At 47.2% G+C, this 24,164-nt stretch overlaps 2 protein-coding genes across 4 annotated transcripts in view; one reads left to right on the top strand and one right to left on the bottom strand.

Moving 5' to 3' along the window:
* Positions 1 to 1,397: 1,397 nt before the first annotated feature.
* Positions 1,398 to 24,122, bottom strand: ITPRIP (inositol 1,4,5-trisphosphate receptor interacting protein). Of its 3 annotated transcripts, none has more exons than XM_026069829.1 (3): positions 24,039 to 24,122; positions 18,733 to 18,839; positions 1,398 to 3,862 (listed from the first exon to the last, which is right to left on the bottom strand). In XM_026069829.1, the coding sequence occupies exon 3, from the start codon at positions 3,847 to 3,849 to the stop codon at positions 2,200 to 2,202; it is 1,650 nt and encodes a 549-aa protein (XP_025925614.1). In that variant the 5' UTR covers positions 3,850 to 3,862; positions 18,733 to 18,839; positions 24,039 to 24,122; the 3' UTR covers positions 1,398 to 2,199. The 3 variants fall into 3 exon arrangements, with proteins under 3 accessions (XP_025925614.1, XP_025925616.1, XP_025925615.1); XM_026069831.1 differs by lacking the exon at positions 24,039 to 24,122 and adding an exon at positions 23,429 to 23,451; XM_026069830.1 differs by lacking the exon at positions 24,039 to 24,122 and adding an exon at positions 18,949 to 19,314.
* The window catches only part of CFAP58 (cilia and flagella associated protein 58), a 70,423-nt gene continuing 66,454 nt past the window's right edge, over positions 20,196 to 24,164 (top strand). The window contains exon 1 of the mRNA XM_026069670.1: positions 20,196 to 20,228. Coding sequence (XP_025925455.1) covers positions 20,196 to 20,228 — 33 coding nt within the window. The remainder of the gene's footprint in view (positions 20,229 to 24,164) is intronic.

The following is a 24,164-nucleotide window of genomic DNA, read 5'->3' as shown; positions in this document are numbered from 1 at the left end:
CTGAAGCAAGCACTGGGCTGACAATTCAAGACTGTTTCCTAGTGGGATGAGCCAGCAGCCTCATCTCTCATTTTGCTTCCCTATTTCTCATTTTCTGCTCAGAAATATTATTTAATCACCCTGTAGCTGTGATGATAAAAGCCACGGGGATCTGCAACTTCAAGCAAACAGTTCCCTGTTGCCACCAGTGCTTTTTTTTATCAACCAGGTGTGGAAACAGGAGTTACAGCTTCCTCTGCCTTTGTGCATAAAATATCCCTTGCTGGTGGAGAGACAGACAAGAGCAGACCTCAGTGAGGTGGTCAAATGGTTTGTACCAGGAAAAGGGTAGAGAGGCAACTTCTATGGAGAGTTTGCTCATCAACAGGCTGGATAATGAGCCCCTTGCTATACTGTGTCCCTAGCAGTGATAAGGGATTAAATCTCCCCTCTGATGCATGTGGTAGAGAGGACTGAGTAAGAGGGAGCTGTGGCACATGGTAACATCACCCTCGATGGGTCTCACCAACCAGAACGACTGTCCGCTTGTAAACAGGATTAAGAGAAGCCTAGTGCAGGAACATTGCAGGAAATCCTAGTTTAAGAACACTGTAGGTAAGGCCCCTTAGCACAGGAGGCTGTGCCTCAGGGGATTTCCAAAAGGCAGATCTGCACAGACACCCTGGTTTGAATCCTGCATAAAGCACCCAAAGGAGATGAGCTACTGGCCCTCTTCTCCAACAAGGCCACCTTGGCTGGGGCTCGGTAGCCCCCTGGCACCGCAGTAACATGCTGCTTCCTGAAGGAATTCAGCCACCTCCACCTTGGGGATTTCTGCACTGTTTTTTTTTAGCATATTCCCCGAGATTCTCCCYGTCTTGAAAGCCTGCAGAAATTGTCATTTCCCCGTTGTACTCTGGTCTCAGCAAATTACGGTCCACTAGCTGTGGCTCCCAACAGCGAACCTCATTGGAGCAGCAGTGTTAAGAAGGATGGAGGAAATCCTACATGGAGGCAGACAGGCAGCTTTTGCCTGGGTACCTGGGAGCAGAAGGCATGGCAGACAGACCACAAGGCAGCTGTAGAGTCAGTGTTTCTAAGTTGTGCTATGTATGTACCTCTTTCACCCCCTCCTCCCAACTTAGAGTCATCTTGCTGGCTTTGACCTCATTAAAACCATGCTGGGAGAGTCATACGCTCATTTGGAGGGTGATTCTTTCCTCTTGCTACCAAACTGCTGTGATTGGGCTGCTTACAAGACAATTTTGGAAAGTTTCCTCTTTTCTTAAAGCAAAGCAAAACCCTGTAGCTGTCATTTCTGTCTTTGCTGGTTCTCAGACTTGCTGTCCAGGGATAAGGAAAACAAACAAATAAACCAAAACGCCAAGAAGAGCATTTCACTCTTTTATCTAAGGTGGCCATGGAAAACAGCCAAAAACAAATCCCACTAGCCATAATACCACGAAGGAAATGAAAGACTCAGATGAAATGGTCTGAAGAAACAGACTGCCTGCTCTGCTACATTCCCCCCCATGGAGAAGAAATATGCAGGGTGCAGGAGAGGGGTGTTTTGAAGGACAGGACAAGCTTTTAAAACTACTGCTGCAAGTCCTATCAAGCAGGCTTTTCTACAACTGCAGTTCCCTTGCGATTAAAGAACTGTAGCTGATATAAAGATCTCCATTTGAGATCTGCACATGGGACCTCAGTAGTGACCCTCCTTCCCACACTAGGACTGAGTTTCATATTGCGCTTTGTCGCAGAGAGCTGCAGAGCTTCTGCTGTTTGCAAGCAGACAGGCTCCTGCGACCCCAAAATCCTGTCTTTGATTCCTCTACCCTTTTCTTATCTCCCCCTTCCAAAGGAAATGAAGTTTTTGGCCACCACCACTTTTTGCATTGCAGACATCTGAATAAATTAGTCATACTGGTTGCTCATTACCACTGTGTCATGACTGAGGCAAAATAGAAAAATATATTCTTAGCTGCATAAAACCCAGCCAGCACACCAGTGGAGCAGAGACTCCTTTTTACACCACATCTTCCAGTTCTCCTTTTCCTACCCATATCCCCTCTCCCATACTGCAGAAACCATGGCCCAGGACAGCTTCAGCTGCAGACAACAAAGTCTACTGGCAAAGTCAGTTGCCTCCAGGAGGCTTCAAAAAGCTGCCCTGTTGACTTGTAGTTAGAGGAACAAGTGTTTTCCTGCTGGCTTTGGTTAAAGGGATTCTTTATGGATCCCATTTGCGTGTGCAAGGGGAATGTGCACTGTGTACTCATTTATCAGTGCAGATGTGTTCCTGAGCATCTCGTGGAACGTGTCCACTGTTTTCCTGTAAACATCCCTGTGTAACACAAAGGGACGGAAAAGGTTGAGAGGCTCAGCCCTCTGGAATATGATAGGGAAACCCAGCTCTGCTGGTACCTTCCCATTGCCAATGAAGAAGTGGTAGAGTTTCTTTTCATGCAAGCATTTCTCCAGGAATTTGAGCATGTCTTGCAGACGGGCCTCCAACTTCTCTGGGGCCCAGTCCTGACAGGGACGCACTTGCAGCAGATGCAGCAGCACTGTCTTCAGGTGGTAGTTGGTGAGTCCGCTTGGACCTGTGAGGCTGCACTGCTTCCCGTGGAGGAAGGAGAGGATCTGAAGGCAGCTGACATGGCAGGCGTTGGCAGGCAGCATTTTGGAGACCAACTGGATGAACCTCCTCTCGTATACTGCGAAGGTGAGAAACCAGTGAGTGCTGGAGGGCAGGTCTGCTGCCAGGCCACTCCGAGGGAAGTGAGAGATGAAGTAAACATCAGAGTTCTCGTACTGCACCACAGGGGTGAGGTTGAAGGCAATTGATTTTCCTGACCTAAATTTTATCTTCAGGGCCCCTGGGGAGTCCAGGAGGCTGAAGGATAGGTCGAATTCATACTTGTGGGAGATTCTGTTCCAGGCCTTGGTGACTGCGATCTGAAACCACTTCATGACTTGGTCCGCATCCAAATACTGAGTATTTTTGAAGCACAGAAGATCCTCCATCTCACTGCTGGGTCTGGTAGTATTGGCTGGGCTATGGAGGAGACACAACATATCTTCCCCCAGTTTAGTCTTGTCACAGATGCAGCCTGCCACATCTTCATCTGCCCTGCAGACCTTGATAGTGCCATAACCTTGTTCATCTGGAGGAAAAGAATCTCCAGAGCACCAGGTCTGGGACCGGAAACAGTATGGCTCCGGGGGGGCAAAAGGCACTATCAGATCACAGACGAAAGGTTTACGCACTCTCCAATTCTCATACATGCTCCCCACACCCATGCAGTCCTCCACTTCCATGTCAGCATCCCGGTTACAAACACTCCTCAAGGCCTCCAGCAAGTCATCTGCAAAGCCTTCCACCATCTCCCGCATCCTTGCCATGTCTCCGGTGGTACCCAGGATGCGCTTCTCATAGAAGCTGGCCAAGATGGCCTTGTCAGGGAAGGCCACTCCTTTAAATGCTTTCCCCAGGACAGCCATGTCATCCTCTTCACTTCCTGTGTCCTGCCAATTCCCTTCTTGGAAATCCTGCCTCCAGAGCTCAATCAGCAGGAATATGACCATGGAAATAGCAGTCCACATATCCCATGGGACCTTTTCCTCTTTGCTTTCCTCCACTACCTTTGCAGCCTTTTCCAGAGCCTTCTGCCTGGCTTCCTGCCCTGCAATTTCCTGCTCCAAGCGCAACTGCTCCAGTCTGAGGCTCTCCTCTCGCTCCTTCATCTTCTGGATGATTTCTTCCGTGTTCTCAGGGACAGTGCCATTCTCTTTAGGGAAGAGGAGTGGGTGGTTGACAATAGCTGTAATCACCACTAGGCACACCCGGAAGATTCCCAGAGGCATGGCAGTTTCTTCCCTGAAAGAGAAAGAAAGGGAAAATGACCCATGACCTGGAGTATATTCCATCAAGAAGAAAAATGAAAAAACTTTCCACTTAAATAAAAAAATCTTCAGCAACCTTCCTAACCCTGAAAATCATGCCTGAATCTGGAAGCTCCTAAGCCCATGGCTGTGTCTGTCAGTTATCAGCCAAGCTTCCCAAAAAGTCTATATCAGACAGACATGGAGTGAAAATAGAGGAGTTGGTGACATCAGATCATCTCTGCAGATGGTGAGGGTGAAAGTTTCCTTCTCTTATCACCAAATTAACTTCTAAAACCAAAAGAACTGTGAAGGTATTTGCTACAGTCATGTGATGCTGTTGGGGTAGTGTGGGAAGGCACAACCTTCTTCCCTCCTTGAAAGTTCACTGCACAGCAAGGAAAAAAAGCAGAGATTCCCAGATCTAAACAACAGAGCTGGTGATGACCACTGCTTTCCCTCAACATGAGATTAAAGTTGCATTAAAGCGGACATGGCAATGGCATAAGCAGAGCTATCTTGATCACCTATGTGCAGCCTGTCAGGGGACCCACATAGCTACCTCTGATCAGGGCACTCTTCACTGCCAGTGCTGGTTATGGGCACCTAGGTGGGAACAAGCCTGCATGGTTTTGTGCTTCTCAGCAGGCCATACAGGCAAAGCTCTTCCTGCATTACAGCAGCATCAGGATCATGCTGTGGCACATCATTCCCAGCCCCTGTGATGCCTCATGACTGTGGACCCTGGAAGAAGGGCAGAGCCAGAAAGATTGCTACACTGGAAAGGATTGCTTTTAACCCAATGGTTTTAAAAGCATCAGGCTGCTTATTTTTGGTGCTTACTTGGCTATTTATCTGTGGAAGACATTAGTAAACACCATTGCTTTGATCTAAGTAATCTCCACGCACCCCCTTCACAGCTGTACTCTTAGCCAGCTTGCTCCTATCTGAGGTGACCTCAGCGTTGTTGTGAAATGCATCCAGGGTCCTGCTGTCACTCTAATCGCCTGCACGCACACCCCACCTGTCACCCCTTTCACTGGCTCTTGGCATGACTGAGAATACCATGGTGTTTTGGGATTGCTTTGTGTGGTTACTGGCTCTGGTGCTCGGACTTCACATTTAATAAAGCTTTCCATGCATTGGGGCTCACTATGACAGAATTTAACTCCTAGTTTTCTGGGGCACAGTCCCTTTACCAGTGCATTTACCTGGCCCTGATGAAGCCTCCCAGAGGTTTGGGTCAGAGTGTGCTCAGACTAAAGCCTGGGCTGTTTCCTCCCAGCCGGCATTTTTGCTTCTTGAGGGCTGGCATCTCTATCAATATTCCACATGCCTGCTCGGGGCAGGACAATCTGGGGATGTCAGCTAGTGCTGAGAAGTGACAAGCTCACAAGTCCTTCTTTCTAGCAACATCTCCCCTCAGTTCTAGCACAGGGAGATTAGAAGGATTAGAGAAAAGCAGGAGATTCCTTATTACTGCTAGGACATTTTAATTCAGCCAATGTATGCCTCAAGAGGGTGTTTGAGAGAGTTTCTGCTACAGAAATAAAGTCTATCAATAGAATAACTAATCAATTAGACCAGAAATAATTATCTCATTCCTGATAAACCAATCCATCCTGCTGTGGGAATGAGACTGTTTCACTGAGAGCCAAGGAATGGTGAGGCACCTTGTGCCCACTGCGAGCTCAGGGCTGCAATTTCCTACCCCTGCAATAGTTGCTTCCTGGCCCAAGCCCAGCTTGCTTAGGTGCCACAGAAATCCTGCTGTCCCAGCATCTGGACAAGAATGAGAACATCTCTGGCAATCTCATTCATGCCTTAAGAGAGCATGCAGTGAAGATATATCCATTCAAGTGGGCCTTGTTATCATTAGTGCATAACAAACAGCTGCCTTTTGATTGCAGGAACCTAGATTTCTGTTGGGTGCACTTACTGTATATGGGAACTGTATCCTTCGGCATGCAATTATCTTTGCTTACGAGAGGGCTGGAACTGGAATAGCAAGGGAAGGGAACAGGATTGAGATGCATTGTCCAAGCAGCAAGAAAGTTCACATGATGCTCAGGATAATGTTAAGTGCCCCTCCCTGTGTAACATTTACTAACAACTCTTTTTTTAGATCCCATATACATGCACAGATGCATGCACTTACACCAGCATTGCTCTGGAGATGTTTGCCTGCCTTTCTCATCCTTTCTACACTTAACTCTTTAAGTCATCAAGTAATGAATTAAAGCTGAATTAATGCTCAAAGCTGGGTGTTCCAGTTATTCTCTGAGCTACATGCCTGGCCACAGTTTAAAAATAAACTGGGGTCACCCCGTATTGCAAAGAGCCTTATCAGTTTGCAGGGCAGGGCAGGAAGTGCTGGTGAGTTCCTTTTCTTGCAGACCACATCCGCTTTCCAAGGTTAAAAATAACATGGCCAGGTGCCAGGTGCCTCATCTTGCAGTTTTGACCAGGGTGACATTGCTACTCTGCCCTGCTAGACCTCTGCCCCTGCAGATGACGTTTTACTGTTACCGTAATACTTCCTAAATGCGTAAGGCTGTAAGAAGCCAGCTTCCTTTGGATCTTCTTGTACCCTTCAAGACTCTCCCATGCGCAGCTGCCCACAGTCACACCACTTCCAGAGGTTACCTGCCCCAAAGCTCTGCTAGCAGAAGAGCTCAGGCCAGCAATCCCCAGGTTCATCACTGGCCAGAGCAGCTGAATTCATTCAGGGTTGTACCAACAATCTGGGCTATCCCAACTGATTTTGCAGGAGCAGGTTAGGAAGCGTGTACACAACCTCTTCCCACTGTAATGCCCCCTGCACTGGCATCAATCCCTGGCAGAGGGTCAAAATGAAAACTGGAAGTGAGAACATCTTCAGGTAGGAGGATGAATTGGTAAGAGAAGTATCTGTTTTCAGCCTTAATACAGAGAAAGTTACCCTGGTCAGAAGTGTCCTTTTACTRCTGCAGCTAGTTCACACCAGAAAATGTATACTGCTATAGCTATACCATGGTAGCCATAGTAGCTAAAGAAGTCAAACATTAAGCCCAGTTAAGGTGAATGATGCTCTGTGACCAAAGTCAGCAGAGTCTGGCCTTGACAGCTGCAGGGATGGTACAGGCAGAGCGTTCCCACATCTCATCAGACACAGGTTTCCTGGCTAGTATGGAAAGACTAAACAATACAGGTGAAACCAGTAGCTGCCTGCTAGGGCAGTCTTCCCCTAACAAGGGACGCTTCCAGCACTTCCCATAACAAAGGACACTCTTTTCACTTGCATTTAACTTCAGCCCAAGCAATTTAAGGCTGATAGAAACATTTATGCCTGCCCTGGCTGAGACAGCTTTTGTGTGGGGAAGAGGGAGAAAGTTCAAATGTTTCTAAGCAGGAGACTAAGAAAAAGAAGCAGTATTGCTTTATCTATACATCAAATTTTGCTACATTTCAAGCATTATAAAAAATATATATTTCACACATGATCAGTGTAGATATGAGGTTTTAAACAGCAAGTTCTCAAAGCAATCTTCAACCTTTTCCAATTTTCCATCTCTGCTAACTTTTTTCTATTCAAAGCACAGACAACACCCAGACTTGGCAATAGGCTTCCATCTAATTACTTTTTGCAGATCCCCTTGTGGCAGTCCCAGCACTCCCCAAATCTCCCCTAACTTAGCACACTGGTTTCTCGTGGTATTACAGACAGGCCACCTCCCCTGAGCCTCTTCTCGCCCGGCTCGATGGGGCTTTTTCTGGATGAGAGAGCAAAGATCTCACCTCCCATGCCCTCAAAAGCACAAAGTGGGGAAAGAACCAGCGAGACAGAGGAAAGTGGCACGGGGAAATGAGAAGGGCTGGGGCAAAGTGGTATGTGGGGCCCGACCGTCTGTCCCCCTGCCCGGAGCAGCTGGTGCTCAATGACTGTAGCTATGCAAAGTTTAGTTTTCTGCACACTGCCGAAAACATGACACTTTGTTCAAACCCGCCTCTGACACCAGAATAATAGTTTCCTCCTGGGCATTTCTGTGGTACTCACTACCTCAGTGTCTGAACGCCTCATAGATTTTAAGGTTAAGTATCATTCTAAATAACCCTGAGAAGTGAGGGGGCAGGTGCCCTCCCTGCTCTCCAGCTGGGGAGTGAGGGCACAGAGAGATAAAAGTAGCCGATAGCTCTGTTGCTCAATTAGAAACCGTTATCAGTAGCATCCTACAGCACTTTGCATGTTCAAAGGCTTCACCAAGTGCAGCTGCAGCTTTCAAAGCTCAGCTCCCAGGCAAGTTAGGCCTCATCCTTTCAAGCCTAAAGCAGCTTCTTGGCTACATGATCCTGTTCACCCCTTCAGCAGGTCCAGCACAGGCCCTGAATGATGCAGGGACCCCTGAGAAGGCGAGGAAAAAGATACTGTGATTATGCACTTCAGGAGGGCGTCATGATGACACACGCACAAGGAGACGAGTTCGCACACTAGCTATTCTGAAAGCGCTTCGTTGTGTGCTTCAGTAATGTTTGGTTAACTGGCTTGCCTGTAGCATGGTTATACTTAGCGCGTTGCAAGGAACGGGAAGCAGCACACTAAATTCACAGGTGCATAAGCCTTAGCACAGGCAGGAAGTGGTTTGGCTAAGGTCAAGCAACGGCTGAGAGAGCAGGCTCTGCATGGGGCCAGGATGCCTTCTGCTCAGAAGAGCGGGCTAAATTCCCTTACATTCACATCATAAAAATAAAGAGGGGAGTACGCCCAGAGAGGCTTGCCACAAAACTGCCTTGGGAAAGGACTCTTCATGTTTGCCGCGTGCAGGCAGTGCCAGCCATGCCCAGGCTGGAARGGAAACAGGCTGGAGCTCTGGAGCATGGTCACTTGGACAGGATCTGACCCACTTGCCACACTGACTCCCTGGGCATTGGAGCAAAAGCAGAGTTGTGGTTCCTCACCAGCATAAATGCAGCCCCCTAACCCTAACAACTGGAGCTGAGCTCTGCACAGCAGCTCTCCCAGAGCCCGCATCTCTGCGGTATCTGTCACTGTATTACCTAGGCTTCCTGGGTCCCTGAGCACATGGCCTGAAGGAAAGATATATGCAAAGATTATTGCAAGACAAAATAAAAATAGCCATTGCACTGCTTCCTGACTATAGTCAGCCCCTAATGACAATTAGTGCCTGTGGTGCACACTAAAGCAAGTGGTTTTGCTTAGTGATGTTTTATGTGTCATGGGGACAGAGCTCAGCTTTGCCTTCAGCTTGTGCCTTGAACCTCTCCTCTTTGCCAGGGAGCATCACTGAGCTCTTTCCCTCTTATGAGATGTTTGTGCAGGCTGATTCGAGGGCAGCTACACATCCTGTGGGAGTGTGCAGTCTCCCCCTTCCCACCAGCCTCCCTGCAATAGGGTGTCTCCTGATGAGCGTCAAGGTCCTTTGTTGAGATGACGATGCTCAAAGCCAAAATAATGTCCTGCTCCTTCCACCTGAGATACCCTCAGCTTTTGAGTTCTAATTCCTAAGTGTTTCTCAGATCTTCTTCCACAGCAGCTTCAGACCCTTTTGCCTGCTGGGTCTCGGCAAAGGAAATGGAAGAGATTCGAACTGCAGCCTGAAAAGTTGCCTCCCTGTAAGCTGGTAGCCAAGCTGTTGTGCCCTGAGCCCAGATAACCCTCCATCTTCTCTGAAAACATGGGAGAATATTTCCCTTTCATTAATGGCTCCTTTCTTTCCCCAGGAGCTTCTCATACTTCTATATTTTTTCCCCTGTTTAAATTTTGAATCAAGGGAAGCAAAACATGCTATGGCTGATGTTCAGCAATAAACCAGATAAGAGCAAGTTGATACTTCAGTTCTTAAATTAGAAAAAAACAAGCCACTGAATGCGGTTCAGTGATACACTGAAATACGCCAAGACGTCATTTACGACATACTCAATTACTTCCTGCAATTTGGGTAACACAAAAGGCAATGAATAGGTGGCTGCCTCATTGTGTTTCAGTTTGGTAGGCTGCAAAAAAGAGGCGATTTGAAGAGATGATAATAACTACAGCTGGTTGGGAGCTTTTTTCATTGAAAGCTGCCAAGTTTTTGCAACCAGAACTTCATAGGAACCAATATGATTTCTCAGAGTCTTTTTAGGAAGGTCTTTGAGGTCTGAAATGGGCTCTCCCGCTTGTTTTGACTGGAGAGATTAATAGCCCAGAACAGCCACTAAACTGTGCTTGGGACTCTTGCTGGGAGGACGTGAATTTCAAACCTAGGGATTTGGGGCTCAGCCTAGCCCAGCCCAGCCCTATTCCCTAATCACTGAGCTTCTGGGAGCCCCATGATTCTTCCTCAAACAGCCTTTTCACCTTCAAGAGTATACTCTGAAAACACTTATACTGCATTTATGAAGATCCAATCAAAACACAAATTAAACAGCTTTAATACAAAAAAAAAAAAAGCCAGCTTTTAAGCTTGCTCAAAAGCTTTTGTAATACACTGCTGCCTTCTCCAGTTTGCATATATCATTGCCATCTCTGCAGGTATTCAGAGATTTGCCAGGCTGCGGCAGAGGAAAGTAAAGTCTCCTCTTACTGGGGACTACAGGCTCTGAATAGTAAGAAAAACATACATTGAAAGAGAAATGGGAATTGTAAAGAGATCATGTCTGTGCTATTGTTCCTGACAAAAGCTTGGAAAGATGCACTTAAATTAGCCAACACTGCACCACTGACACTGCTATTCTACCTCCACCTCCCCATCAACATTTATAGAGCAATCAAAAGGCCTTTGCTGGCTCAGGACAGATAGTGATGGTGGTTTTCTTTCCAGCTGCTACATATCAGGCTTCAGGTATAGACATGTATTGGATGGAGGTCCATAGCAAAAGACTAAGGTACCACTACAGAGGGTAACCCTGGTAAAGATATCAGACTTGTCTCTGCCATTAGCTGCTGGGAGTGTGTTTGCTCAGATTTTGCCTCTTTTGCACTGAGAAGAACCAGAAGTCTTTCAGGTTTTAATTTTAAATGCACACATTTAAAAACAGCACACATCTATGTCCTTAGAGTCTGATCATTTACTTGGAATGAGGGAAACTGGCGTTCAAACCTCTCCTCCAATTTCAGGAGGGAGTACAGTAATTTAAACTTTGCTCTCCTTCCCAGCCCCTGAAGCTGCTGCCCTCATCACTTGGCTACTTTCAGGTCAATATTCTGCTCTCCAGTTTTGACTTGGGTTTCCAAAGGACTTGAGAAATTGGTTCTGGCAGGACTTCAGTCAAGCCTTTCTTGCTCTTGAGACTAGTATTACTGAAGAAGCATTTTCTGGGGTAAGGGAGGGGGAGAAGTGCCATTTTGGTGAAGAACTTCTGAGAAACGACTGAGATTTCTTCCCAGGTTAGCACTGTGTTTGCTCTCAACACCCTGGTGGGATGGAAGCTGCCAGCTGAACCAGCTGCAMGTCACGCAGAAGAGCTACACCTCTAAACAGGAGTTTCTAGGTTCATCTGAGTCAGAGAAGTGGGGCTGTGGCACCAGGCCAGGCTGGTGTGGCGTTGGACCCTCAGGGGGCTGCAGGGCCCTCGTAGCTGAGGCGAACATTCAGAGCCCACGTACCAAAACACACCCCAAAGTGGTTAAGAGCTTATTAAAGCAGTCTACCCTTTCCACCCAGGGGCATATGCATTAACACATGTGGTTGTATCTAGTTTTTAATCTCAGGGTGTCTCATGGCATAGGCTGTAAGAGCACAGAGGTTTGGATGAGGAACCTTACCTAGTTTCCATCCCCCAGGATGAAGACCCTGCTGCTGCAGTAAGAACATGTCCCCAGAACCATACAGAGCAATGAAGATCTCCAACTTCCTGCTCCATCACCAGCTTTTAAGCATTGCTTTGGCTTACCCAACGCAGCACACCCAGAGAACAAGCAGTGCAGGGCAGTTGCAAAAAGGCTCCTGCTCTCCCATCTCTTGAGCATGCAGTCAGCTGCAGCACAGAGAGACCAGCCAGAAAAATTAGGAGCCATAAAACATGACACACAGCCTTAGCAGCAACAAACTGTGATGTTGTTTCACACCCTAAGAATCTGAATTAAGCTTATGGGCAGCATGCAGGACATTCATGGGATGAGCTACTGACAAGGGACAGAAAGTACCAGCTACAGCAGCTAGAACTCATGCTCTGATTTGCCCTTTTGAACATTAAATTAGTGCTATGAAGTACCAGATTTCAGTTGCCAGCACAGTTAGAGTTGGTTATGCATGGGTTGATGGGATGAAGCTCTGTCTTTGGCTCTCTACCAAAGTCATCAATGGAAAGGACAGAATACACCAGTGCATGAGGTGTAGAGGCCTGGATGTTGAGACCGGTACCAGAACCATATTTAAAAAAGAACAAGCCAGCTGGTGGGAGTAACTTGCTTGGGATTACACAAGGTGGGTATGGCAGAACAAGGGATTGGACCTCAGGACCACATGCCCCTAGAGACTTTATAAGTCCCTTATAGCTCCAGTCCTACAACTCATGCTTCAACACGGCACACTTCCTTAGCTCACCGCGCAGTACCTAACGGGGACAGATGAGAGTGATTGCCTTCCAGAACATGCCTAGGAAGCCCCACCCCAGATTAGATGCGTGGCCATGGGACAGCAGTTGGACAAGGCCACTTGCCTGATAACTATTGTTTTGCCTTTTGATTGAGAACATGTTAGCCTTTGTAACATCTGTGAACATCCTGTCTCAGGCCTGTTTCAGTGCCAACAGGGTCAGTCGCATGGCCTGCGTCGGACATCCTGCTCAACAGGTCTGCTGCGGACATTCGGAAGCAATATTTTCCTCCCGAGGTCACCAGATCAGGTATTTCCATGGAAATGTTGATGCTCATCCTGTGTACAGAACTAGGTAGACCTCCCTTCCCATACATAGGCAGACTAGGGGCGGATAAGCACGTGAGCAGCACAGACTTTGTTCAGGAGGCAGACGCTACCATATGGTCCCAGGTCCAGCAGAGCAGGTACACTGTGGGCTCCAAGACACCCCACAGGAAGGACTTCCAAAGCTCCAGGTGCAGACTGATTTTGCCACTGTCACTCCGAGCAGATGAGTGTCTGACTTATTCTGGAAAGGACAGGGAGTTTCCCTCACGTCTTCCAGTCGTTCACTATCTCTGCCATTAGGAAGCTTTTCCTCATGCCTAGTTAAATCTTCCTTGCTGCAGTCTGAACCCCTAACTTTCCAGTGGCCACTGTGGATAAGAGCAGGACAGACTGTTTTTCTTCCTCTTTGCAGTAGGACTTAAGATATTTCCAGACCCTCCCCTCTGATCCTGCCTCAGCCTTCTCTGCATACAGATGCATTTTTAAGATGTTCCCAGAAAAGTCCATGGTCCCTCTTTCCCCTGCCCTCAAAGCCTAGACAGAAGAAAGAATTGTCTTATCGTGGCATAGAAGAAATTATTTGCCTTCTAGGGCTCTTTTCCAAAACCCAAAGAGATGTGGTACCTGTTAGATTTTCAGTTTCATCTCTGAGTTGGAAGGTTTATCTGGATATTTCTAAGTCACAATTTCTTGCATGCCACTAACAAGAACATGATTCTGGTCTCCCCTTTCTGCTCCAGAAGCTAGGAGCYGCTGTCAAGGATGGGTATAACAGCTGTTAATAGCTGTTAAATAAGTGGAAAACCTGGTGACACCCCTGAAACACTCACTGCTTCTTGTTAAGGCTGGCACAAGAGGGGATGTACATGGGGACCATAAGACAAAGCTATTAGTGGGGTGAGTATGCTTCTCAGCATCCTGAACGATGCTGTGCAATGCCTCGGGTCCCCTCTGCTATGGCTGAGAAGGGTTTTTACAAACTGAAACATGCTGCTGGCTGTGAGGGAGGCATGAGGGGAGAAGTAGGAAGTGTGTGCATGTGGCTCCCACCCACGTAYGTAGCTGTTGTGGTAGGATCCCAGCCAGAAACAGCTTGGCTYTTCAAGCCAAAAAAATGCTGCCTTTTAATTGTGAGGAGAACAATTGGAGTAGACTGAACTTTTGTGTTTTTAGGAGGAAAAAGAAAATCCCACCAAAAAAACCCCCAATAGTTGGCTCATCAATCTCACCAGTTTCCTCCCCCTATAACTGAATGGGATAGGTGCTAGGACAAGAGCTGGTCATTCCCTTGCACAGTCTTTCATCGGTGCAGATGGACACTAATGACAATAACCCCTCATTGCTTTATGGAAAGCCTGATAATATCAACTGCAATGTATGGAGCAATGTCACAGCACACACGCTCTATGGCTCACATGGGGACCCACTCTGACTGTTGCTCTCTCAGTCACACAGCTTTTCCCTTTGCACCTGTAGGCAGCTGTGGCTCTTTGATCTGAAGCAGACAGTCACCTCACAGAAAGGGAAATATGGGGGGAGGGTTCAATTGCCAAGATGCTTCTTTAAATCTACCCTCCTTTTCCCCAGTTAATTCTCAAAAGGGTGGAAAAAATCTAACCAGTGCAGTTAAATCAGCCAGTGCTTACTCTGTCTCTGCCCATCCTAAGGCTAATCAAAGCATGTTCTCTGYATCCCTGCCCATCCAGCTTAACTGTATATTGTACATCCATTGAAATGAAYGCTTCAGTATTCAAAGGGTTGGAGAAAACATCATTAGAAAGCTGGTTTCYCAGCAGGGATACACCATTCCAGCACATCCCAGAAAAGCACATGTGGATATTGGCACAGCTCAGATGTGACTCGTAGAATGATTATGTTTTACATGTGAAACTACAAGATCTCATTTCAGCCATTAACAATGAGCATTTATGTACTACAGACAGCAGAAAGCCTTGAGTTGCCACATACTTCYGCATTGAGGTGCTGAACCAAAACACAGCAAAATGAAATTGTCATTGTGGGCTGGGAATTTGGTTGATTCAAGATCTTCTRCTCCCTCATAGTCTTGAATCAGTGACAAAGTAGCACAGCTATGTCAGGGGACCTGCAGGCCCACGTATCTAGTTAAACAGGGCTCAGAAACATTGGATGGGATCAGTGGTTTGTATGATATTGGACTATTGTTTTGATAACTAGTTACAGCTGCTGGTATTCAAGCAGTTAGGGAGGAACAGTATTAAAAAGCTGGCTATTATAGCAAAAACATCACCACAAAAATGAAAAACAATGCTTTATTCCATTGCCTGAAATCCTAGCTTTTACACAAAAGATGCTGTAGTTCCYCAATAAAGCAAAAAACAGACTCTGAAAACGCTGCAGGGATGGGTGTGGAGAGAGAGCGAGCAAGAAAGAGCACTCTAAGGGCAATGCCCTGCTTCCTCTGCTCTTACTAGGATAACTGCCCTGATCTAAGCGGAGGCACTCCACATTACACACAAGTGTATACAGGAAGAACCAGGCCCTCTTACTTCACTACCTGATGACTCTACGAATGAACAGAAGAAATAACATGAATGCTTTCAGAAGCAGTAAGCCCATTCTTGGCTTACTAGCCAAAAACCTGAAAACTGCCAAGAGACACATGCACGCACAAATATGTTGGCCGCAGAGTACTCCTGGCTAACCCTAGTTTTTAAAACTAGTTTGAATCAATACAAGCCAGAGGAGAAAAGAAAAGCCATACAAGTAAACAAACTGTCCCAATTTTGTACAATATTTCAATGAAACTCATCCTTTTAGTATCTGAGGCATTTTCACCCTAGGGTGTGACTCAGAAACCAGCCTATTGCTACATGCACCATAAGGTATATAATAATTTTCATGTGTTCTTTGCTCAGTCCCAACAAAGAAGCCATCTTTAAGCTCTTCCTTTCCCTGAACAGTTTGTAAACTGAATGCTGGAAAGAACAGCTCTAAAAAAACCTTCACAGGATAAAAGTGATGCAATATTCACTGTTGTAGCAAAAGTACTGAAYGCACATGCGAGGCCTCTGAAGCCACGTGGTTTTCATTTGGGACATGTGTGTGGTGAACACAAAGCTTGCTTCCTTTAAAACGTAAGCACAACAAAGGAAGGCTTTGTTTGAAAGCCAAGGGACAGCCTCTTTGCCACACTTGAAAGCCAATTTACAGTGCAATGGGAACTGTGAGTCATAGCCGTGGGGCCCCTGCTCATGGGCACAAAAATCCCCTTTGCTAGAGCAGTCAAGGAGCTTCGCTTAGGAGCAATGACAGCTTAAAGCTCCGCAGGGCCRTCTGAAAGCATCTAGGATAGCAGCAAATGCAAGGCTGAGCTAAGAACATGTTYTGGATGACTTACGATGCAGACATACCCCTCTCGGTCAGCATTTCCTCCCACAACTCCTTCTGCGTTCGAATTCGCAACCAGCACTTGTTCCAGCTGTGAAGTATCTATGGCTCAACAAGGAGGTTGGATGGACTTTAGCCAGGGCCTTCAGACTGCATTTCAACTTTGGCTGCAGAAAAGGATGACCTTGATACTGAGACTGAGCATAACCAACTCTCTAGGTAGGCCCGCAGTAAAGCTCTACATCCTTAAGTCATCTACAGTGMCAGATAATTTACGTCACCATCTGTTACAGAGGTTTGCAGCTGAGGTGAATACCCATATCATTGTCTCCTCATGCCAGGGGAGGGTTTGCTGATTGATTTCAGCTACCCAGGAAGTAGAGGCCTAGCTCATCCTTGCCCCTACTAGCCTTTGCAAAGAGATAAATGTCTTCTCTAATTGTTATAAATGTATTGCCAATCTGCAGCTTTAGAAGTAGCCATACTACAGAAAATTCCAGTGAAAACATCTGAAACCAGTGGCAGTCAAGAGTTAGTGATTTGGGAGGCAAGCATTTGCTCTAAAAAACAATATATATATATATTTGGATGCAGATACACACACAAATATAAGCCCCCCTGGGAAGCACTATATTGTAAGCATTAAATTTCACAGGAGGCTTGAGAATGTCYCCTTAGCTCCATCTCTGGTCTATATTAACATTTGACAGGAGCCTAAAAACTAGGGATAAAAGAGCTCTCAAGAAGCAACAGTCTCTCTCCATGCCTACAGGCAGGGCCTACACTGCCTGGATGGTTTCTGGCAAATTTTTGTCTACTTTGTTCTGAAAAGCTTCCAGCAAAACACCATCTCTGCTTCATGAGACAGTCTAGACTGGTGCTTAACCACCTTTCCCTGTAGGAATTTCTCCTAATCACTGCATGTACTTTTTCCAAAGAGAGGCATAAGCCCTGATGAGGTTCTGGCACATACACATGGCATTTTGTCCTAGGGAGCTGCTTCCTTCCCTACAGACAGCRTGGGAACTTTTTGCTCCCACTCCTAATCAGGTGCTCACCAAGCACCACCAAATCCTCTGTGATTCTGARGAACTGAAAGCAAAAGTCTCTGGCCAGGAGGGGTTGATTTTCATTGTTTTCATTTGCTTTTGTCTACAAATTGTACATTTTCAAGTGATGGCACCACCACCCCTTAGGGCAACCCAGGGAAAGATGCAGCTGGTTACACAGCTGGCTCAGCTGACGTCTTACAGCTAACACATGTCACTTTTCCGTTTGGGTGCAAGAACCTTCTCTACGTGCTCTACACCGTAGTTTTGAAAGGGAAAGAACAGTATGCTTTTATTTGCCAGGCAACCGAAATAACCATATGAATCAGAGACYGTGCCTGAGCGGGCTTAAATTCTGAAATGGTTGGCTTCCGTGGCCCTCAGCCTTGCCAAATGAAATTGGTTTTTCCAAGCCACATGCATTGCAGTGGGGTGCATCAGATGTTTTCACTGTACATGCTGAAAAAGCATCTCTGCCCTGAGGCAAATATCACTGATACAAATAATGTGCTGGATCAGCCAGAAGAACCTGCCTCTAGAAGAGGGATAATAATGAAAGACGGTGGGGGAAAGAGAGAGCGCTGCATTTACACACAGGAGGATGGCAAGGGGCCAGCTCTCACAGCTTTGATCTGGGCAGGTTAGGAGAGCATACCAGGGAATGCTTTGGAGCAGAGCTTTGCTAGAGCAGAGCAGCCATTTGAACTAACTGGGATGGGAAGAAGGGGACAGACATCACCCAGCACAGGAGCAGATCCAGAATAATAAAAAATAAAATAAAATCACATGAAATACATGAAATAGYAGGTACTCAGAGCTGTAGGAAGACCTTCTAGCAACCAGGAGTGCTGCTCTGCCGGTTCCCTTTACCACCAGCTCCATTTCTTCCCTTTCTACCACCGCTACCCACGAGCCTGCTGTAACACACTTGCGGTGCAGCATTGCCAAAGGTCTGGGGCTCACCAAACAGCTCTGCTTTCAGTAGGTTTCCCAGGGTTTCTGGTACAAACTTAATCCGGACCATTAAAACCCTACATACTGCTGACTTGAAAAAGCGGCTATTTCACTTCCATTCAGACAGAGCTCTTGCCTCTACTGTCATCCCTTACTATGCCGAGGTTGTCCAGGCACTTCCAGGAGTCAGATCTCCCCGATACCTGGAAAAGGGGGGGTCCAGCACTCTCTCGGTCTGGGTAAGGTACCTTCGGCAAGGTCTCCTGCACGACAGTAAATGCAGCAGCAGCTGCTGGCAGCAAAGCTTAGACCCGTTTGTTCCTCTCTGCCATCACCCTCTGCTGTCCTCACCCCCAACGGTACCACACAGAGCAATTCTAGACTGAATGCCAGAAGAGAGAAGCTTTTAACATTGAACTTCCAAACTGAAGCCATTTCCAAATTAAACCTTCTCAGTATTGCTACATCAGGTGGGCTTCGCAAGTGCTGTCTGACCTTCGCTGCCAGGAACAACACAAAGGTTACTAAACCATGAACCATACCACTTTCCTTCTGGCATTTCTACTGCAAGGCTCAAGATCTCCTAGCGAGAGCCCTTCGAGAGGCTTTCCAAATCATGAAAAGGAGAATGACCCCGGAGCACTTACCTGCTACAGGACTTCACAGGTGCTCATTAAACGTCACATTACTATTATCATTGCCATGCAGAGAAGACTAAATTCAGTCGCCCACCACTGAAGCACAGCCAGGAAGTCTGCAAAACACAAAGAGAATGAATGAGGAAGTTCAGGCAGAAGATGAGTGCATAATGCAGTTATCTAAATTAGGGATTGATTAAAATAGAGATTAAATCACTCCCTTACTTAATAAAATGATCATAGAAACTCAAGAGACCAGAAAAAAAAAACGTCTTTGAAGTGATCATGGAAGAGTTAAAACAGCTTCTCTCGTGAGAAAATGTGCAAGTCACACCGCAGGTCTGTCAGCATAGCAGACAGATCAACAAAAGAGGAACTCCCTCCTCAGACTCCATCCTCATCCACCAGCCCTCTCTTTTACAAATGTATTAGGGCCAAATTAGCAGCAGCATAAGTGTAAGGGCTGGGACAGTTGTCTGGGATTAGCTTGCGTCAGAGAAGGCGTCTCGCTGCTCAAAGGAGTTTGCGAGGTAGAAATGCTTGCTAGGGGAGCTTGGTTTAGAGAGCTAATGGGAGAAACAGAAAACACAGGAGAAGAGGCCGGAAATAAGTCTAAGAGCATAAGGGAAGATGTGAAGTGCAGAACCACAAAAGATAAACTACCTATTTCAGAAGGGGAGTGAACTTAAGAAATACTAGATGAAACAGGAAACAATGTTAATTCCTCTGAACAGAAGTAGAAGTTGATTGGCCAGATAAACTAGTTGTGAGCAGATAAACGAAACAGTTATGCAGCTATGCACAGTGGGTTTCAGAAGAAGAGTCTACCACCCTCATAACTAGCTGTGATCACAGCGACTTCAAACCCTCTTACAGTCCTGATCCAAAGCCTAAAGAAATCAGGAATAGCCCTTCTGTGGGCTGAGATGAGCTTTGTAGGAGGGTCCTTTGAGGAATCAGTATTAGGTCAGCGTGTCCTTGTTCTCCTGTCTGCCTTCATGGGAATCAAGATCACTTCAATTTGGCGGCCCTTGGGAGGGGACTGATCAACCCTCCTTCCTCCCATGTACCTGCCCTGACCAGACAGCACATGTAGTCTCACTTCTCCATTTCCTTCTTTGGCTGTGAGAATAAATTGACAAATCGGACCAAATAGGAGATGTCTGCCCTGATCTTCTAGTGCCTCGGGAGCAGCATGTCACTATAAGGAGTAGCACAGGCTGCCACTCACAGAGCATGGGAGCAATGCACCCCAATCCCAGAAAAGCTGGATCCATGCTGTAATACCCCAGTGGATGTCTGTCAGCCCTCAGGGCCTGCAAAGACTGGTCCTCTGGTGGCTCAAGGCCAGTAAGTTACAGCAGGCACTTCTGCTCAGAGGAAAGGAGCTGRAGAAGAGCTGAGCTGTCAGACAGGGAGAAGAGCAGGGAACTGGTGCTAAGRGACTTGTCCTGGTGGACAAAAAGTTGACCATGAGCCAGCAATGTGCCCTTGTGGCCAAGAAGGTCAGTGGTATGCTGGGTTGCATTAGGAAGAGCATTGCCTGCAGGTTGAGGGATATAGTCCTCTCCCTCTACTCAGCCCTGGTGAGGCCACATCCGGAGTGCTGTGTCCAGTTCTGGGCTCCCCAGTCCAAGAGAGACATGGCACTACTGGAGAGAGTCCAGCAGAGGGCTACCAAGATGATTAGGGGACTGGAACATCTCTCTTATGAGGAAAGGCTGAGAGAGCTGCGACTGTTCAGCCTGGAGAAGAGAAGACCGAGGGGGAGATCTTATCAGTGTGTATAAATAGCTGAAGGGAGGGTGTAGAGAGGGTGGCGCCAGACTATTTTCAGTGGTGCCCAGCGATAGGACGAGAGGCAACAGGCACAAACTGAAACACAGACACTTCCATCTGAACATGAGGAAAAACTTCTTCCCTGTGAGGGTGACAGAGCACTGGAACAGGTTGCCCAGGGAGGTTGTGCAGTCTCCTTCCTCGGAGATATTCAAAAGCCATCTGGACACAATCCTTGGAAATGTGCTCTAGATGACCCTGCTTGAACAGGGGGGTTGGACTAGATGATCTCCAGAGGTCCCTTCCAACCTCAACCATTCTGTGATTCTGTGATTGTGTTCTCACTTGTTAAAATATTTTTTAAATCTCAGCAGTGCAGCCAGGGTCTCCCTCTATTATATTTCGTTATGGATGTGGAAGAGATCCCAACTGGAACAGTAGAAGATGGTTTAAGGTCCCAGTTGATAGAGTGTCTCTCTGTTCTGCATCCTCGCATGCTGGCAAAAAACAACTCTTCCTCACTCAGAGGCAGTCCAAGGCATATGGCACAGGTTTTGGTCTGGGTCAGCCCTGTATGACAGCCTTTTCTCCACACCAGAAATCAAACATGCCCTTGCTCCAACAACGCTCAGCAGCTAAATTGGTCTTCAGGACACGGCAGTAGGACCTGTTTGTTTTGCCAAACCACTGGCCAGAAGAACACCGCTCTGAGGCAGACTTGTGTTTAGCACAGCAAGGATGGATCAGTCAACTTAGAATCGTCCACATGTGTGTGGAAACCAAAACACTCAGGGGGGAGGGGGGGGAAAGGAGGGCGGAAGGCCTGTCCCAGCTCTACCCCTGGACTAGCTTTCCTTCTAATCTTGGCTACCTGCCTCCCTTCCTATTTCCCGTGCTGAGGAGTGAATGGGCAGAAGGCTTTGCTTACACAGCTGAGCCAGCATCCCTGCTAAACGTGGAATTCACGGCCTTGCGCACAGCGGTGCCACCCAGCACACACCCTGGCCACTCTCCCTCCCTCTCCTCAGCCTGAAGACCACAGCCTCTACCTCTCTGCACCACCCACTAATTAAATGTTCTGATGGAAAGTATGCTGTCTGGCAGCAAACTCACTGCTTCCCAGTGTAAATGGATTATAATAACACTTAGGAGAGAAAGAGCTGGCCCATCCAACAGTCTATTTTAAAGGGGATCTGCAGGAACAACCTGTAGCCTTTCCTCAGATCCCTTCTACATTTCACCATTGCTATGGATTATAAATATAATTCTAAGGAGCCGAGAGTGCAGGAGTACAGTATGTTGCTGGGAGGCTCATTCAGATTCCTTACGGATTTCAGGTGGATCAATGCTTCCCAGAACAACTGCTTCTTAACGTTCTCCTTGTTGATGAAGGCTGAATTTTATGCTTACGTTTTGCCTGGAGCGTTGTTTCAGAGGGGATGCAGATGTGACAGGGGAGAGCAGTAGAAACTGCAAAAAATAAACCACCCCTTTTGCTGGTGCACTCATTGCACTCAGGGAACTGATTTAAGCTATCAGCAAAATAATTAGTGAGCTATGACATAATCCAATAAGCGTGTTTCCTGGTATTGCTCTAGTTGCAAAAATTTATTTATGGGCAAGCTCCAAGATACTAAAATAACAGTCAGAAGGTAGGCAATTGAAAAAGCCAGAACAGAGTTGTCCTGCTTTAATGAAAACCATAAAGATTTTGCTTAAAAAAAAAAAAAATTCATAAATTAGTTAGATTAGCTCACTGAACACTAGTGTTACATTTCTGTAGGTCAGATTTCTTCTTTCTGTTACTCATTGCCATGTAACTAGGGTTGCAAGCACAGACATAACTCAGAGACTCAGCGTTGCAAAGGCACCCAGGAGCTCTTACTGCCATGGAGAGAAACAACAGAATCTGAAATGGGACTGTAACGTGCAGTTTTGCTGGCCCTAATTGTGAGAGGGCCCAAAACAATCACTCAGGAAGAGCAAATGACTCCAGGCTGTGACCAGGGCTACTAGTCTGACCTGGAGGAAGCCAAGGCTGGTCTTAACATACTGTAACGCTCCGAGCAACAAAAAGATGAAGACAGTTAGGCGGGGAGGAGCAACCACCCGAGCTGTTGTTAAACAGGTAGAACTTCTTCAGTGCRCACAGGTCGATTCCTCCTTATGGATACCGCTGTTTAAAACACAAACCACTAGGTTTTGCACACCCTGTTCATGCAAAAAAACTGTGATCTACTGGCTAGGAGCCAAGAATCCCTCAGGACTGACCCTGGAACTGATTCTGGCTCTCTGCCCTTTCACAGATCAATTCACCTCTCTCCACATCTGTGGCAATCACAATTAATACATGTATTCCCCATGTGGGAGCAGTGTGAGTGTCTATTGTGCTGAAAATGAGGTTGAAGAGAAGGTTTTAAGTTTCCATTTCTATTTCCAATGCCCTGGTTTTCCTCAAGGACTKAAGAAACCCCTTTCAAGTATACTAAGGAAGACTGGGACCAGTAGGTTTTAAAAGCAGAAGTCTATGAAGGCAGATAGAATAACATTAGTCAGAGTTGCAAAAGGGCAGAGCAGATTCATCATCACCAAACCAAGTAACTCACAAAACTCACACAAGCCTGCTACAACTGCTCTCCTCACCCAAGCACTGCTTAGCTAGGCAACTCAGGTCCCTGCCTAGCAGCTTACTGCAAATACTTCTGCCTGAAGAAAATGTTCTAGGTATGGTTTAGCCTATACACTGTCATTACAAACGCATTATTAGTAATGCTTGCTCAGCGACAAGCCTGGTGCTCATCTTCATCCTGCCTGACCACATAACAGACACTGAAAGCAACATGTCCTATTTTCCAGGATGATTTTAACAAGGCAGTTCCCAAGAGAACTGCTTCAGTGGAATATTGCTCCCTTCACACACACATACCCGAACGGCAGCTCTGCTAAAAGCACTGTTCCTTCTCCTCTTAGTATTCAGCAGAGAGAGCTAAGAGATCTGAGAAGAAAAGCAAGAAAGTTTTGCAACAGGTTAAACGCAAGCAACTCTTATGCAACCCCGAACAAGCAGCAAGGCTCAGTGATGCCTTTTGCATCGGCCATACGTTCCCGGGATCGCCACTGGCGTACGGACCCCACGTGTTGTGGGTACCAGCAAAAAGTGGTGGCTCCTGGGGCTCTGTTCAGTGCGACTTGACCCTGCAGCGGTTCAAACATGTGCTCCGCTCAGGGCGCTACAGGCAGCCCTACTGCGGCTCACGGGGCCACCGGAAAGCAGGCTGGTTTCTCCTCCTTGCACTCGGTTCCTGCCGGGCTGCCAGGAGAGGAAGAGCTGAAAGATCTCCACGGCCTGCAGAAACTTCGGTGGGCGCAGAAATCTGCCTCAGGGCCGTGATTCTTCACGATGCCCGAGTACCCACCGAGTCTAGTCACGCATGCACACACAGCTGGAGCACAAAACACGCATTTAGCAGGCGACTTCACTTCCCGAAAAGGACCGGAGAAGGGCCGCACCAACGCAACCTGTTGCAGAAACTCACCAGCAGCAAGCGCACCGATTCCCGCGGCTTCGCTCCCCGGCAAGCGGCGGCAGCCCCGGCGCAGCCCCTCCACCGCGGGCCGCGGCGGCAGCGAGCGCCCTGCCCGCCCCGTCCCGGCCCGTCCCG

The sequence above is a fragment of the Apteryx rowi genome, unplaced genomic scaffold, assembly GCF_003343035.1.
Source record: "Apteryx rowi isolate R43461 unplaced genomic scaffold, aptRow1 scaffold_3, whole genome shotgun sequence".
Classification (NCBI taxonomy): domain Eukaryota; kingdom Metazoa; phylum Chordata; class Aves; order Apterygiformes; family Apterygidae; genus Apteryx; species Apteryx rowi.
This window is presented reverse-complemented; position numbering and strand designations above follow the sequence as displayed.